The 16,639-nt window shown below is 51.5% G+C and overlaps 8 protein-coding genes across 8 annotated transcripts; 4 read left to right on the top strand and 4 right to left on the bottom strand.

Annotated features, from left to right (window-relative positions):
- Positions 1 to 862: 862 nt before the first annotated feature.
- Positions 863 to 1,867, bottom strand: pre9 (proteasome core particle subunit alpha 3; the record flags this gene model as incomplete). The annotated part of the gene is made up of 4 exons (XM_056695997.1): positions 863 to 1,002; positions 1,083 to 1,501; positions 1,586 to 1,770; positions 1,844 to 1,867. 4 exons carry the CDS (start codon positions 1,865 to 1,867, stop codon positions 863 to 865), a joined length of 768 nt encoding a protein of 255 aa, XP_056558209.1.
- Positions 1,868 to 2,140: 273 nt separating this feature from the next.
- On the top strand, positions 2,141 to 3,943 carry N7496_003065 (uncharacterized protein; the record flags this gene model as incomplete). Its single annotated transcript, XM_056695996.1, has 2 exons — positions 2,141 to 2,210; positions 2,268 to 3,943. The coding sequence occupies 2 exons, from the start codon at positions 2,141 to 2,143 to the stop codon at positions 3,941 to 3,943; spliced, it is 1,746 nt and encodes a 581-aa protein (XP_056558208.1).
- Positions 3,944 to 4,146: 203 nt separating this feature from the next.
- Positions 4,147 to 4,911, bottom strand: N7496_003064 (uncharacterized protein; the record flags this gene model as incomplete). The annotated part of the gene is made up of 1 exon (XM_056695995.1): positions 4,147 to 4,911. The coding sequence occupies one exon, from the start codon at positions 4,909 to 4,911 to the stop codon at positions 4,147 to 4,149; it is 765 nt and encodes a 254-aa protein (XP_056558207.1).
- A 783-nt stretch (positions 4,912 to 5,694) lies between these two features.
- N7496_003063 (uncharacterized protein) lies at positions 5,695 to 8,337 on the top strand (the record flags this gene model as incomplete). Its single annotated transcript, XM_056695994.1, has 1 exon — positions 5,695 to 8,337. One exon carries the CDS (start codon positions 5,695 to 5,697, stop codon positions 8,335 to 8,337), a length of 2,643 nt encoding a protein of 880 aa, XP_056558206.1.
- Positions 8,338 to 10,723: 2,386 nt separating this feature from the next.
- Positions 10,724 to 11,730, bottom strand: N7496_003062 (LUC7 domain-containing protein; the record flags this gene model as incomplete). The annotated part of the gene is made up of 3 exons (XM_056695993.1): positions 10,724 to 11,194; positions 11,258 to 11,589; positions 11,688 to 11,730. The coding sequence occupies 3 exons, from the start codon at positions 11,728 to 11,730 to the stop codon at positions 10,724 to 10,726; spliced, it is 846 nt and encodes a 281-aa protein (XP_056558205.1).
- Positions 11,731 to 12,081: 351 nt separating this feature from the next.
- gpi16 (GPI-anchored transamidase subunit GPI16) lies at positions 12,082 to 13,994 on the top strand (the record flags this gene model as incomplete). The annotated part of the gene is made up of 3 exons (XM_056695992.1): positions 12,082 to 12,449; positions 12,511 to 12,905; positions 12,970 to 13,994. 3 exons carry the CDS (start codon positions 12,082 to 12,084, stop codon positions 13,992 to 13,994), a joined length of 1,788 nt encoding a protein of 595 aa, XP_056558204.1.
- Positions 13,995 to 14,351: 357 nt separating this feature from the next.
- On the bottom strand, positions 14,352 to 14,817 carry N7496_003060 (uncharacterized protein; the record flags this gene model as incomplete). Its single annotated transcript, XM_056695991.1, has 2 exons — positions 14,352 to 14,582; positions 14,665 to 14,817. The coding sequence occupies 2 exons, from the start codon at positions 14,815 to 14,817 to the stop codon at positions 14,352 to 14,354; spliced, it is 384 nt and encodes a 127-aa protein (XP_056558203.1).
- Positions 14,818 to 15,599: 782 nt separating this feature from the next.
- Positions 15,600 to 16,566, top strand: N7496_003059 (uncharacterized protein; the record flags this gene model as incomplete). The annotated part of the gene is made up of 3 exons (XM_056695990.1): positions 15,600 to 15,631; positions 15,684 to 15,938; positions 16,014 to 16,566. The coding sequence occupies 3 exons, from the start codon at positions 15,600 to 15,602 to the stop codon at positions 16,564 to 16,566; spliced, it is 840 nt and encodes a 279-aa protein (XP_056558202.1).
- Positions 16,567 to 16,639: the final 73 nt, after the last annotated feature.

Genomic DNA, 16,639 nt, shown 5'->3' with positions numbered 1-16,639 from the left:
GTCCAGTGAGAACTTGAAGAACTGTCGCAATGGTGGCAGAACGAGTTTGGTTGCTGGAAGGTGGGATGATGAAACCCCTCACGCCTTTCGTCACGTGGAGACATCACGCTTATGTAACCTAACAGGGGCTGATTACGGCCCTAGTGGCTGGTTGGGCAGACTGCCACGAAGTGGAAGTAGACAAGGACTTGTTCGTTGAACTTCTTCATAAGACCGAATAACTATACGACCAGTCTAAGATGGTTGCTGTACTCGGGTAGCTTATCCGTGCCTGAAGGGAAGTGGGTCAGTACCAGAGCTAGCGGAGGATTGGAAGTACATAGAGTGCCTCATCTGATCACTTAGCCAGAGCTCGTAACCAGGCAGGATACGGTAGGTATCGACATCTGAGACTAGCGGTATTGCTTCGAAACTGTGCAATGAAGCTTCCGTCTCTCATCGAGCTTCTTGGGTGGTCGAGAGATTGGCAGCAGAAGAAGGGCGGCGCAGGAGATATATATCTTCAGTCAACCCCGGCATACCAACGGGTTCCATACCTTAGGCATGAGGTGTCAGATCGGAGAATTTACTTCTGTTGGCCCAATTTCAGACAGCCATTGTCCACGAGGCCCCTTTAGACTACGTGTACCTACGCCTGACCTGACAAACATCGTCAAGTGGCCAGCAGATCAGGACAGCGGGTTCTGACACCCAGCCGTTGAATGTATGCCACGTCACGAGCAAGTAATAGGTGCGCAATGAAACTATCACAAGAGAGCAGATATATCCCTTCAGGATATGGAATGGGTGGGTCAACACGGGTATATGGATGGAGTGCAGGTCTCATTTCTCAAGTATCTGAAACGCAGGCAAAGGTATTATTCTATTTTATCTCACCAGCCTCGGGCTCGTCATCCACCTTGGCAAGCCCTTGTTCCCGGAGGAGCGCATCAATCTCATCGGCACTCCAAAGGTGGTGGTAGATCTTTCCATCCTTGGTCTTGCCCACCGTTGCGAACTCGACTAGACGAGGGAAAACCGTATGTTAGTAAACTGAACACCGGAGCAGTCAATTTAGGACAGTGGAGGGCTCGGAGACTTACTCTTCTCACTGCTCAGCTTTGTCGAATCCATCGTCTTGCTCAGGACCTTGACGGCCATTGCGCAGGCCTCCTGCAAGGTGGAATCCTCCTTGTAGTCTTGCTTAAGCAGACTCTGTGCACTGGCATTGTTGGCGCCGACGCTGGTGGCCTTCCAGCCTCCGTAATTTCCACTCGGGTTGCTCTGGTACAACTGGAACTGGCGCAGGTGATCCCACCCAGCGTAGATGAACGACACACCGAACGGACGGAGACCACCATGTTGGGTATATCCTTGCTTCAGATCACACAGTCGACGCACCAGCTGTTCGCAAGGAATGTCTTCGTTGTAGGTGAGGAGGTACCGTTGGGCATTTTGACGTGCGTAGTTGATAAGGATGTTGGCATCGGCGTTCATACCAGCGACGGCGCAGATCATGTTACTGTAATCGACATTAGTTTATTGCCAGATGGAGGTCAAATATAAGAGCCAAGAAGACGCGAGAAATCAAGGCATTCTGACGTACTCGTTGATGGTATACAGCTTCTCAGCGGAGGTATCCTGCTCCAGCAGCTTGCTGGTGACCTTCCTCTCAGCAGCAAGGACAATGCCGTCCTTGGCTAGAATACCGAGAGCAGTACCGGCATGTGAGATGGCCTCGAGAGCATATTCGACCTGGTACAGTCGACCCTCTGGGGAGAAGATGGTTGTCTGCCCAACAGCGTCATAGGTTAGCTGGGAGCTGTCCCAATTGCACCGCAGGAGAAGGGCGGGCTTAACTTACCCGTGAATCATATCGCCGAGACATCTTGCATGTAACAGAAACGCAGTATCGAAATAGTAAAGGTCAAAAATGGAGGATCGGGAGGAGGGTAGAGGGTGGATGAGAGGGTCGGAGTTGGAGACAGTTGAGCTCCAGGAAGTTCCAGGCAACTCGCCCTGGCGCGTCCTCTGTCATCCGCCAAGCTCGGACCACCTCACCACACCAAAGCTTCACCAGCGGCTTTCTCTCTCTCAGCTTTGGGCCACGAGAGCTGGCATTTTGCCCTCAACGTTTAAGATTTAGCTATTTTCTGGTACAATGCTCAAATCTACTTACGCCCCTCCGCCGCCTCTTCCCCCGGGGTGGTCGGAACACCGGGCGCCTTCAGGTTTGTCCGCCTCTTGCTAGCCGGGAAAGGATTTGGCTAATTGCGATGCGCTCACAGGCCATTTATACTACTACAATGCTGCAACAAAGCAATCCACATACAAGAGACCACAAGCGCAAGATTCCCAACCTGCGCAACCTGCGCCGCCTGCGCCACCTGCCGCAGAACCCTCACAATCACTCCCGTTTTATTCGCCTGAAACATTACCACCATTTTCGTCGACGCCATATGGACCGGCTGGTTATGCCCCGGGCGCCGCGCAATATGGGCAACACCTACAACAAGGGCAGGGTCGTGGTGGTTTCCGCGGGGGAAGAGGCTATCATGACCGCGGGCGGCGTGAGCCCCAAGACAGGCCAAAGTCTAAGGATTTGATACCCAATTGTGCACCTTGGGTTTTGGTGAAAACCAAACTCGGCAGACGATTTGTGCATAACCCGGACACAAATGAGAGTTTCTGGAAAATCCCAGAAGATGTTCTCAAAGGCGTGGTCGAATACGATCGCCTTGAGCGCGAGAAGAAGGAGAGAAGAGAGCGCGGCGAGAAGTCTGAGGAGCCCGAGGAACACCAGACCGATATCGCAGGAGCACCGACTACATCTCGATCAGAACGTGAGGATGTGGCGCACGAAGATCTTTACGAAGGCGCAGAAGATAGCGATGAATATGAAGAGGTTGAAGTTACCGATGACGAAGAGGAAGACGAGGGCCAATTGTCGAAGCGGGCACGCACAGAAAGTCCTGGAAGACAAGACCGGCCGATGGAATTCACCGAAGAGGATATGGAATATCAACTTGCGGCCATGGGAGAAGACTATGGTCTAGAACCAGGCGAGTACGGCGAGCCTGGGGAGGACTGGGAGGAGGGCGCGGAAGGGCTTCCATTGACAGATGCCGATGCCGAGGCGCTATTTCGTGATTTGCTCGATGACTACCATATCAATCCCTTCTCAACGTGGGAGAAGATCCTTGAAGAAGGTCGCATCATTGAAGACTCAAGATATACCGCTCCTTCAAACATGAAAACCCGCCGCGAGATTTTCTCCAATTGGAGCAGAGACCGCATCAAGGACGTCCAAGCACAGAAAGAAAAGCAGGAGAAACAGGATCCTCGCATCAAGTACTTGGCCTTCCTCCAGGAATATGCAACGCCCAAGCTGTACTGGCCCGAGTTCAAGCGAAAATATCGAAAAGAGGCAGAGATGAAGGACTCGCAACTATCGGACAAAGACCGGGAAAAGCTCTATCGTGAATATATTTCCAAGCTCAAGCTTCCCGAAAGCACCCGCAAATCCGATCTTTCGACCCTTCTCAAATCCGCTCCATTGCACGCATTGAATCGCTCCTCGAATCTTGAGGCTTTGTCGGCCACGATCATTACCGATATTCGATACATCGCCCTTCCAACAAAGGTCCGAAATCCTTTGATTGAGGCGTTCATATCTACCTTACCGCCTCCGCCTGAGGAGCAGATGACTGCAGAGCAGCAAGAAGAGCATGACCGCAAGCAGCGAGATCGGGAGAAGCGCGAAAAGGCTCTCGCAGAGCGAGAAAAACGGGTTGAAGAAGACAAGCGCAGACAGCGCAGCGACCTTATCCGGGGCAAGCACCTTCTACGAGAAGGCGAAGCCGAAATTGCGGAGGCCATGAAGGTCCGAAAAGATGGCCTTCGGGGTTACATGGAAGTTGATGAGATCCCAGCCAAAGAGCAAGAGAAGCCAAGCAACGACTGAAAAACGGAGATCTTGTACCTATCGGCATATACCATGAAATATTACGTTCATAATTCCCCGCCTCAAGGAGCTTTCAATGAAAACTAGCTCTGTGCTTTGCAATGTCTCATTGATGGTATTCAATTTAGGAGGGTATCACTGTATATTAAAGGATTCTATATCCTTTCATGTAGAAACCGTCATTTTTCATGGTACAATAAAAATCATTTAAATCGCCAATCATCCCAGTCGTCATCTTCTTCGTCCTCACTCTCACTCTCCGGTGCCCGTTGTTCCTCAACCATGGGGATATCCCGGGCTTGGTCTTCAGCGCGCTTTTGCCGTAATTCCTCTCGCATATGCTTCAGTCTCCGTACTCGCTCCTCAAGCTGATCCATCTCGTCGAACTCTTCCTCCATAAAACGTGCAGCGTCTTCTCGTTCGCCCTCCAACTCAGCCTCGCGAGATTTTGCCGCTGATGCCCTGTCTCTTTCTTGCTGTGCAGCCAATTCTTCGGCCGTTACGGGAGCGGCAGATATTGTGGCTTCTGCTGAGATTGCAGCCGGAGCATGTGGCGTTCTGGTTGGAGCGGCGACTTCGCGTTCGAATGCGGCCCATTCGTCCTCATCCACGGCCAGTGATGTTTCCTGGCGCGCAGCGGGTATATATGTAGACTCCGATGCTTGTGTCGCTGTAGTAACTTCCTGTGCTTCTTCGGCAGGAAGCTCGGGACCGGCAACTTCGTCTTCTTCGACAGCTTCCAAGACCTCATCATCAGCTGTGTCCTCCGCGTCGTGCACCTGGGAAACTTGGGCATTCGCCGCGGCCTGAACAGCCTCAAGGTCCGTTGATCGCAGTTTCTTCCTCATCACCCCGTCGCCGTTGTCGACCTTGCGCTTTTTGCTGACGCGGTTGCCGGTGGTATTGGGTTGTGACGCGCCCTTGCGCGAAGCTAGTTCATTCCGGAGGAGCGATCGCACGTCCGCCATAGTTTCACGAGGCTAACTGTAGCTCGGCCGATGTTTTCAGAATGTGTTCAGAAGAAGCGAGGTGGGTTGAGGGGAAAAAACGAGGTTTGCGATCACGGCTAGTTTCAGGTTGATTCGAAAGTGGATTTTGCCTTCAGGTGGGGAACCTGGAGAAGCTCATCAGCTTTGAGGCTGCGCGGCGCCCAGGGGTGGCTGATGAATCACGTGAGAGATGACATAAGCATCTCGCGCGGCAAGCCACTTATTCATCCTTCCTCTCCTGATCTTCTCTTCTTCCAGATTCCTCCTGTCATCCACCCCTTCATCCTTCGATTCATCGCTTCTGTGTGTTCAACAGAGCGACAGTGGCCCATATCGACACCCGCGACCGTCAATAATCCCTCAAAATTACAGAGAGCCCGCATTTGAAATCTCACGCGACCCCGCTCCAGCCAAGTGTCGCGACTGACGCGCAGCAAGGGATCGCAACAAAAAACCCAAAACACGATTCGGCGCTTCTCAACTTGCCACCAATAGTCCTTGGAGAAGTTGACGCTTTCCAGGTCTGGGGACAGCTTCTGGTGATCAAGTAATACCAGGGATCAGGCAGCGACGTTGCTCTTCTGCGGCGTCTTTTCTTCTGTATTACTTTAGCCTCCCTTTTGAACTCGTAGAGAGACGGTCTTTTGCGATCGCTGGGTATCAAGCGCACGCATCTTTCAATTCTTGAGCAATCACAGAATCCTTATCAGTTATTGCGCTGTAGTACAAAGAGGGGACCCAAGCCTCCCAGCCTCTTGAGCCATGGCCGGTAAGCAGTCGTACACAACATTCGTCCCTACAACCGCCACCGTCAGACCACTCACAGGTGGCACAAAGAGACGATACCGCGGGACGAAAACATCCTCAACGGAACACACCGTGCTAACCATGAAGCCAGACGAACCGCGCCGCTCCGGTCGGGCCACCAAAGGCCAGCACAAGAATCTCGAACTACCCGACGCTCCTTCGAAAAAGGGCAAGAGCAAAAGCCCCAAAGACCAAAAAGACAAGTCTAGCAAAGCCTCCGCCGAGCCTACCCCCGGTCCTAGCGATGGAGAAGAGGAGGAGATCATTCGATGCATCTGTGGAGAATACGAGGAAGAAGAAGATGTCGAGCGCGACATGATCTGCTGTGACCAGTGCTCTGCGTGGCAACACAATGACTGCATGGGATTGACCTTCGCCAAGGGGCAAGAACCCGATCAATACTATTGCGAGCAGTGCAAGCCCGAGAACCACAAGATCCTCCTGGACAAGATTGCAAAGGGCGAGAAGCCCTGGGAAGAAGTCGCCGAGAGACGACGACAGGAGGCCGAGGACAAGAAGTCCAAGCGGAAGAAGGGCAAGAAGGGTAGCCGGAAGAGTCAAGGCAAGACTGAAATCAGCACTCCAGCTCGTGCTGGAACCTCTGCCACACCAGGACCTGGTCCATCCCCTGCCACTGGTGCATCTGCTTCAGCCGAGCCGGAAAAGAATGGAAACGGTGGCGACTCACGGCGATCAAGCACCAACAAGCGCAAGCTTGAGGAGAGCGTGGAGGCTGATATGGTGAGAAATTCTGTTGCACTTCATAGCACGAAGAGACATGCTAATCTGTTTGACTATCAGGGCCCGCAAGTTAAGCAGCAAAGAGTCTCTTCTCCATCTACGACGGGGCTCGCTTCAAAGCTCAAGGCAGAGTCTCCAGCAGAGACCCCGGCTGGGGCTACTGTGGACGCGCTTGTGAACCCAGCTCGCAAGAGTGCGGCTACCGCGCTCATCAGGCTATTTGTAGATCAGATTACGGCGGCCCAGAGGAGAGGCTCATACACGCCGTCTGCTGGACACTCGGCCGAAGATGCTGCACGGCAACTTGGGCTCTCTATCGAGGATGCCATGTATCACAGTTTCTGCGGACGTGCGGGCGAGCCTACCGAGCCATATAAGTTGCAACTACGAACGATCCTGTTCAACGTAAAGAAGAATCCTTCTCTACGGGATCGCTTGCTTGTAGGTAGTTTGTCCCCTGAATCTCTAGCTAGGATGAAACCGGAGGACATGGCTAGCGAGGAGTTGCAGCAAAAGGATGCAGAGATCAAGAGGGAGTCTGAGCGCCAGCACGTTATTATTCAGGAACAGGGACCCCGGATTCGACGAACGCATAAGGGCGAAGAGCTGGTGGAAGATGAAACCCACAATGCTGCAACAGAGTCGGTCTTCTCTGCAGGCCCTCGCCGCGCCACGGAGGCCGATGGCATCCCAGGAAACCAAAGCCCACTTACTCCAAAGGTTCAGCAGTCGAACCACGGCCGCGGCCATTCACCTACCGGCGGACATCATGACCATGTCTTCCCCGAAGTTTCGACCAACATTCGCGAGCCTGTCCCTCATGGTGGCAAGATCCAGGCCGATGCTGAAATTGACCAGCTGCTCCGCGACGACGAGCCCGAATCTCCTCCTTACTCACCAAAGGACTTCAACAATGACGATGGTCTCGTCTGGCGCGGCAAAGTCGCCATGATCCCCGTTTCGGAATTTACATCCTCTGCGAAGCATGTCGGAGGTGCAGACCTGAGTGGACGAATCTCATGGAGCCAGCTAGCGCCCCCAACGTTGCTGGTCGATGGCCGTATTGACATTCAGCTCGCCAGCAGCTATCTTTGCGGTCTTCGATTCAGCTCCTCCACAGATGTCTCCGTGATCGCCATCAGCAGCCCAGATCTACCCAGCGAGCGTGCGGGCTTTGACAAACTATTTGACTACTTCAAGAATCGCTCGCGTTATGGTGTTATCGGCAAACATCCGTTGTCGGCTGTTAAGGACACCTACATCATCCCCATTGAGGCCGGTACCACTACGAAACCTGAATTCATCGAGCTGTTAGAAAACAACACCCTCGACGACGTTATCGACGAGCGTACTCTTCTCGTTGTCTTTGTCGTCAAGACAGGCGAATCCAACCCACCTTCAGTGCAGCCGCCATCCCATCAGCCTAGCCAAGAACCAGGTGTCTCTGCAAGCCCGCTAACCGCTGCTGGTGCAACACCTCAGCAACCGCCGTTCATGACTCCCGGACACGGCTCAACTCCCCAGGTGGCGCCGACACCCCCTACCACTCTCGGTGTAGCCGCCCCGAATCCCGCTGCGTATGCTCAACAGCCAGCTACACAGCCAGGCCAGTTCCCAGGATTCCAGCAACAAGCGCTCACCGGCGTAGCCGCCGCTATCCAGGTGCTGGGCACACAAGTCAATGCGCCGGCTATTCAACAACTTCTCAAGACGGCGCCCAATGTGGACGTGGCGCAGTTGAACGTCGTCCGCGACATCCTGGTTCGACAGCCAGCAGCAGCAGCCAACTATGAGGCCCTCATGCAGGCGCTGTTCGAAACTCAGGCGAACGGCCACGTCCCTGTAGCGAATGCCTAAGTTCTTTCTTTTTCTACTTTGACGACCACTGAAGCCCCTTGTCATTTTTACGTTTGCACTGTACAGTCGATTCAAATCACGGTTTTTTGGTGGACAAGCTGGATTTCAGCAGTCGGTGTTTTGAGCCTCGAGCTCCTGGGATAGGATTTCTTTTCTGGATGGACGTGGGATACCCATGGCTGGCAGTCGTGTATCAGCTCTGCTGGCTTATCCGCAAATAAGGCCATGTTTATTCATCTTTACTTTTCATTGTGTAGGAGCTAGTGCTTTAAGCTATTCTTTATCCCCCGAAAGGGGGAGTGTATGGCCTCGATCAAAACTAGATCATACTCATGGCACTACGAACAACTTTCGTGACACTACAACCCTAAACCGAATCAGAAACGCACCTCCCTTACGAGTATACAATGGAATAATGATACAAAGACTATCCGCGAACAGCATTATGTATAGGCAAATACAGTGGCGTCCTATAGTTACGCTTAAACCCATGACTAAATGTTTAAATCCTCTTATTAGATATGCTTCAATAGATAAATCGAGAGATCTTACTACCGTATCCATGTAATCCTTCTAAGTGAGACAGCGACAGAAAAGCATTGTGCTAATTCGACCAAGGAAGGTTCCTAATTAAGATTTGTATGTAGTGCCAGGAACCTCTCCGAAGACCTTTCGAAAAAGATATTTAAACTCATGACGGGCTTAGCACGATTTAGCTTGTCGGGCAGAACCCTTAACTAACTAATTAAAAGCTACTGACATAACCGTAAGATCGTCGGCCCTAACTATGGGCTCGTCTACTCGCAAAGACCACCTCCACAGAACCTTAATCTTTTGAATCAACACGCCCTTCGTGAGTATAACATTATCTTCCATGAGGCCTGCCGCTTGGTGCCTAAGGGGCATATTTCTGCACGTCCTAGATATCCTCGGCGAACATTCTCAGCTCTTGCTCGGGTATCACCAGGTCTCTCTCCAGGAACTCTCCAGTAACAGACGTCGCGTTATTCGTTCGAGATAATTTGACGAATACAGTACAGCACGCTGCATTTACTCGTGGACCAAGTTCCCAACGGTGCAACATGATCTCAGGCTTCGTGCAATACTGATCGTAACCGCAAGTTTCACTGATGAGGAGGCCTCGAGCCAACCGTGCGCAGCAAGAGCAAGATATCGTGCAGACTCTGATAATCCTATTTCCACCACAAAACTCAGCCTCACGTTTGGTGAGGCCGGAGCCCAGCTGCAATCAGCCTCCCTTTTCCGATTTCCAACCGTAACTGTTGTCGAACCTAAAGGCGATATATGACGACGGAGGTTCATCGCCCGCAGCTCAAGTGAAATTAGATAATCGAATGATCTTATCGCAAGGTGGTGCGCAGGGAGGGTTCGGTATGATTTTCGCGATCATAATCCCCGTTTCTGCATTGAAAAATAATCGACTATACTTGCTTGTTCGTGACCCGTCCTCACTCAGTCTGGAAGCTTGCGCCGAGGGAACAGACGTGAAGACGAGGTTAAAGCCCTGTCCTTAATTAAAGGCTACTTAACCATAAGTCATCCACTACACACATCACCAACTAAGAGGCGGAGATGTGACGTGTGGTCCTCGACATACATCATCACCTTTTATCAGTCGCAAGTGCCTATTCTAGCTGCCTGCCTTCTCACCCACCATAGACATCTCTCAATCCACGTCTCATTCTTCATCGTTTGAGGATCCTCTTGCGCTATTAGCGAAGGATGTGGAGCAGCAGCGGCCTTTCACCACACCACAAAGCTTACCAAGGTCTTTGGAACGTCGTCAACGAGAGCTTCAGCAAGACCAAACTCGCGATCTTTAGATCTCTGCCTGGACGAGCACAGATCTCTTTCGGAAGGTCCTTTGAAGTATCTTTCTCCATAACCCGCATAATATCTCTCGAAGTAGGTAACTATCTTTCAAAGGATGGCCGATAAGATGATTTTGAAGTTTAATCAAGATTCTGAGCTTACCATACTCCACTATTTAGAAGACTACTATATAGAATACTATGTCTTGTTATACCAGGCAGAAATCTAACGCCGCAGGGGGTGCGAGCGGGAAATCTAGAGGGTGGCAGCAGCTTCGCCCTTAATTAATTCATACCTTCCATTAGGTACCACTCAGTCCTTGAAGATATAGTTTAATTTCAATCGCTCAGTTCGTCATAAAGAGAATTCTTATTAACATATCCCAATAATACCTTCTAGAAACGCGCTGTCTCTAGTACTGGTATTTCTCGAAATAGCGATGCCTTCCCTTCGCCACTGAGCATCATCGCACGAAAACGCCTGCGCTATGCAAAAAGATCCGAACCCGAGGAGAGAGACAGAGAGAGAATGGAAAGGAGATGTGAGTGGCAATCTACCACCTTCCACCCCGACGGCGATAACCTCCTCCACCACCACCGCCGCCATAGCGCGGGCCGCGCCCGCTCTGGCGGCCGCCCGCCGCATATGGATCTTCTTCCTCATGGTGACGAACGGGTGGTGCGCGGCCCTTCAACTCGGCGCTAAGCTTCTTGAAGCCCTTGCGCATGTCCGAGTACCCCATGTGCATCTTTCCGAAGAAGTGATCCGCCAATCGTCGGTCGTTATCAAGTCGACTGAGGTAGGCCCCGCAAACGTCGCAGACCTGCAGCTTCTGGTGGCCGGACGGACCGGAGGTATCTTGGAGGTTCTTCAAGTCACGCTCGGCATTTTCCTTCTGGTGTTTCGCGGTGCGGATCTTGTGCATCTCGTTCAAAGCTGTTGCGACGGAGCCCGTTTCGCCGAGGACGGAGACCTCAAGTAGGCCGGTGTTGATCGTGTTGTTGAGGTCGGCTATTTGCTTGAGCTGTAGAAGCGTTAGTAATGCCATCCGGGGACTTTGGCCATACTAGGCTGGAAGTGAACATACCAGGTTGTTGGTTTGCCGGATCTCATCCGGGGTCTTCTCCAACCGGCGCTGCGCAGTGTCGATTCGCCGGTCACAATCGTCAATGTACTTCTGCATATCCCGCATGTAGTCGAATTCGAAGCCCCATTTCGCCTTATCCGCAGAAGACGCAGTATCGTACTCCGTCTTCAACCCCTCGCTATGTACTTTGGGGCAAGGTCCAAGGTCTTGCTTGGTATTGGTGAAGAGGTCGTGCGGGCAGGTTCCGACGAGGTAGGAACGGCAGACTTTTGAATCCGTGATGGAGAGCTGAGAATTGCGACCTTGAGCGCCAGTCCCAATGAGCTGGTCAGCTATAAATGAAGACCCTGTTAGCTTGGATCGGCGAAGTGGAGGGACGTTGAAGCTCGTGGTGATGATCACGAGTGGGCTTCAAGTTGACGAGACGTACCTCCCATGAGCTGTTCCAGCAATTTTCTCTGCTCCGCCGCCATGATGATTGCCGATTCCTGAAGGTTAAACCGAGAGCAACACGGTGGAAAGCTATTGGAAACGATCGGACAAGTCTTGCGGTTTTTTGATGCTGGCGCTAGGAAAGGCGGAAGGCGGTGAGGCGCGACAATCAATAGACCAGATGGACAGTTCCAGACGAGACACTCGATACGTTGCATTGGCATTTGCGTCTGATGTCCAGATCGCTTGGCTATTCTCAGGGTCTCTCCTGGTGACGCAGCGTGTCGTCGGTCTTGGATGTCTAACCCTACCGAGGCCCTAAACCCCCTCTCTACATACATTGAACATCTCACGGACTAGGGGCACCGCAGACCGAGCTCCGGCATGAAGTGATGACGGTCTACTCACTCTTTTCTTTCCTGCTGGCGCTAGCTGTCACATTATGGAGCTCGCCAGTTTCAGCATCCTCGGACTATCATGAACAGCTGTTCCTCCAACCGCTCCCTCAATCCTCTCTCCTAGCCTCGTTTAATTTCCGGGGTAACACCTCCCAGCAATCGTTCGACAACCAGCATTTCCAATACTTCCCACGGGCACTGGGCCAGATTCTCCAGCACGCTCACACCAAAGAGCTTCACCTTCGTTTTAGCACGGGAAGATGGGACGCTGAAAGTTGGGGCCCTCGGCCATGGAATGGCAGCAAGGAAGGCGGCACTGGTGTCGAGCTCTGGGCGTGGATTGACGCGGCAGACGATGAGGAGTAAGCTTTCCTGGGAATATATTTGGAATTTCTTAGGTCTTGCGAGTCTAACTATTTGCAGAGCCTTCGCAAAGTGGATTACTTTGACGCAATCGCTATCCGGCCTGTTCTGCGCCTCGCTGAACTTTGTCGACTCGACCCGTACAACTCGTCCAGTCGTTTCCTTTGAGCCCACCGGTGATCATCCGAAGGTTGATGGTCTACATCTTTTGCACGGAACTCTCCCCGGAGAAGTAGTCTGCACGGAAAACTTGACTCCCTTCCTGAAATTGCTTCCCTGCAAGGGCAAAGCTGGAATCTCAACCCTCTTTGACGGTCACAAACTATTCGATGCAGCATGGCAAAGTATGTCTGTGGATATGCGGCCCATCTGTCCCTCGGATGGCGACTGTATTGTCCAGATTGAACAGACCGTGGACATGGTTCTGGATATTGAACGGTCCAAGAGACCCCGGTGTACGTTGTTGGCCTTTACCTACACCCAAATGTGCTCATTCATCAATTGCTGACAAAATTATAGCCAATCCAATTCCACGTCCCGTTCCAAATGAACAGTTGCTTTGCGACACCTCCAAGCCTTACAATTCGCACGATACTTGCTACCCTCTTGAGAAGGCTAGTGGAAATGCCTGGAGCCTGCAAGAGGTATTTGGGCGAACCTTGAATGGCGTCTGCCCTCTTGCCGACTCAGATGAACAGCAGTCTGTCTGTCTTCGTGTGCCGCATGAGCGCCAAGTCTTCCACTCTGAGGGTGCGGTGGAACAGAAGAAGGCGGACGGGTTCACTCGTTGCTTCTCTCTATCATCTTCCCAGCCATTTGATCTCTCGATCCCAGAACAAGCCGTGCAGACGGAAGTTGCTCTAGAGGAACCAGTGCTCCATGCAGAGCGAACAATTGTTGGCCATGGCCAGGAACGTGGTGGCATGCGGATTATCTTCGGCAATCCTTCCAAGACCACTGATGTAGACTTCATTCTGTTCGAATCCTTGCCTTGGTACCTAAGACCATATATCCATACACTGCAAGCAACCATCACAGGTCCCGATGGGGTGCCACGCGAAGTGCCTGCTTCAGAGCTTGTGACTGGCACGTTTTACCGGCCCGCGATCGACCGCGAGCGCGGCACTCAGCTGGAGCTGGCACTTTCGGTTCCAGCCGCTTCGACCGTCACCTTGACTTATGATTTTGAAAAAGCCATTTTGCGGTACAATGAATACCCGCCAGATGCCAATCGCGGATTCAACGTTGCGCCTGCTGTCATCCGAATCCTTAACGCGCCGGATAGCGCACCCATCTATATCCGATCGACTAGTCTACTCCTGCCGCTTCCGACTCCCGATTTCAGTATGCCGTATAACGTGATCATCCTCACTAGTACTGTGATTGCTCTCGCGTTTGGCACTGTCTTCAACATCCTGGTGCGACGAGTTGTCTCGGTGGACGAAGCAGCTGCGCTTGGCGCTCAGAGCCTCAAGGGCAGGATTCTGGGCAAGCTGGTGGCTATTCGTGACCGGATCAAGAAGAAGGAGACCAAGGTTGAATAGTATACTGTCCGATGATTTAACTCTCTTATTCGTCATAACGTCATAACATTTCGCCTGGGCCTGAATCCTAGAATACCTAACATATAATGAGCATCATTACTATTGTACATACATGCACCACCTAGCACTTTTTTTGAATGCACTGCAAAGCAGCGTCTTTTCATATGATATCCAGCAACATATTAACCAAAGCCCCCAACTTAGAAATCAGTTTCACGGTATGACCAGACTCGGGAGAGTGCTATCGTCGCGATATAGGCAATGGTTGTCGATCTAGTGGGAGTGTCCACCATTGCTGTGCCACTCAATTAGCGCCACTCTGTGATGACAGCAGATCAACAATGATGATATTGAAACCTACCCTGGGATAATGTTCTTCAAGGTCTCCCATCCTGGAAGAGTGTCTGGGGTCCCTGGCTTCTGGCGACTGAAACTATGGTCCTCGGTCGTACAAGTTGGTCCAGCATGTTCGGTAGACTTGAGATTGCCCGATACCAGATCTGCCTGCGCGAGGAAGTTGTTCTCTGCACGAGACTTCTGATCTTCGAGTCCAAGGAATTTTCCAAAGGTAGATCGCGGGTTATGCGCCTATCCATTCACAGGAAAGAATATGTTAGTCTGGAAGTCTGAGACGGGTGGTCCAGAGTGTCGGAACAAGTGTGATACATACGGTTATATGGCCTGGGCCCTCATTTAGAAGATCATGCGTGCCTCCCTTGTGGAAGGGCTTGCCAGTAGACTTGCCGCTGACATTGTTGGCTGGTGTGGGCTGAGAGCCAGTACCGCCAGAGACGGAGGTTCTACGACCGGGTGATTCGGACATGTTGATACCTAGAGGACGCAATGTGAAGCTGTGAGCAACTGACGACTTATTCCACGAGTGGCCAAATTCCACTCATTATTCGTGGATAGCTGAGTACCACACAATTCCACAAAGGTATTCACTAATATGTAACTCACAATTGATAACTAGGATTGTCGATCGCGCTGTTTCTCGGGTCCTTTCTTGATAAAGCGAGACACACACTCAATCACGGATAATATGACGGAGATCATTCTGAATTGGAGAGTTCGTTACTCCGTGATTTTATAGCTGGTTACAGGTGACATTGACCTCATGGGGTTGCGAATCTTGGAAACCGAGCCACTGGGCGATGAAGTCATAATGAGCCTCGAGCGATCGGCCTCCCCAGGGTTCAATTCCCGATGCGATTGGTGCCCGCCCTGATGGAGAATGGATGAAGTATAGCTGAGTCAGCTGTATAGACTTCGACCATAGGTAACATAACCAACGTTAATTATTTACTATAGTAGTAGACAGAGAATGGGAGAATATGTTGTCAATAGCTAAGGCTGCAGTGTGACTTCGGAACTATAACGTTCTGTCGAGTATCCGTGTGTTCCAAGATCAGACATAGAACACACATAGAAAAGAGACAGCCGATAAAGTTGAAGGTCTAATGCAATGTTATCGGTCATCTTGTGAATACCCTAGAGCTTACGTGATGCGCTAAATGGACCGGGGTGACTGTGGCTCTGGTTGTTCTTATCTCATGTTATCCTTATTCCATCTCCACGTAGACAGACAAACAACATTGGCAGAAGATGTCACAGTTAATCCCAGACTGGTTAAGAATGTGCGTCGCTAGAACCCTATCTTTCCAGGGTAAGAGACTGACTCCCACTTAGAATCCTCCTCCTGTTCAGCGGGGCTTCCTACCTGCCCCAGCTGCACCGTATCTGGGTGCACAGGGATTGCCAGGGCATCTCACTCGGCAACCTATTGCTCACCCTCATCACTGCGACTGAACAACTCACGCTCGGATTCTTCTTCCTGGTGAATAACACGCAAGAGTCGGACTTTTTCATTGAAAACCCGCCGACAACCGGCGACTGGCTGAACCTGGCCCAGTTCACTCTTGTTTGGGCCCTTCAGCTTCTACTGTCAGTTTCTCCCTACACTTAGGCCCCGACCCCAGCTTTATGAAAATCTCATGGATAAGCTCCTGACAAGAACAGCTTTATACTGTGTCTCTGGTTCCCATCCGGTAGTCGCGTCTGGTACAAACTTGGACTACTGGCTGTTTATATCCTATTCACCTCTATTTCCCTCATGCCCCTTTTCATTGATGACATCAACCATGAGATCTTCGGACCCCTTGACGACCCCTATCGCAAATGGGCCGAAGCCCTCTTCGGCGGCTATCACCTCCTTTTTCTGAATCCGATCGTTACAATCATGGCCCTATTCGCATACTCCTTCCAAGCGCGAGCGATACGTACGCTGCCCGCAGGAGATCTAAAAGCCCTCAGTCTCCGGGGGCTTCTGACCCAGGGTGTTATGTTTGTCGTGGTGGCAATTTCCTGGACAATGCGGGTGAAGTTCGCATCGTTTGGGGATGTTATTTTGTACGGGGCATTCTGGAGCTGGTACCAGATGGTTGGGTGGGCAGCGGTAGATAATGCGATATTTGCACTGGGGCAAATATTTTTGTTCGTTTTGGCGAGAGATTGGGGGACAGTGAAGGCGGCTGATGAGGAGAGGGAGCCTCTGCTGAGAGTTGGGCTCTAGTAAGTACAAATGTTTAGTGCTAAAGTATGGATTACTTGGAGGGTGATAATAAGAAATCAAAGATAGAGAAAAT

This window comes from Penicillium cataractarum, assembly GCF_028827025.1.
Source record: "Penicillium cataractarum strain IBT 29864 chromosome Unknown utg000002l, whole genome shotgun sequence".
NCBI lineage: Eukaryota > Fungi > Ascomycota > Eurotiomycetes > Eurotiales > Aspergillaceae > Penicillium > Penicillium cataractarum.
This window is presented reverse-complemented; position numbering and strand designations above follow the sequence as displayed.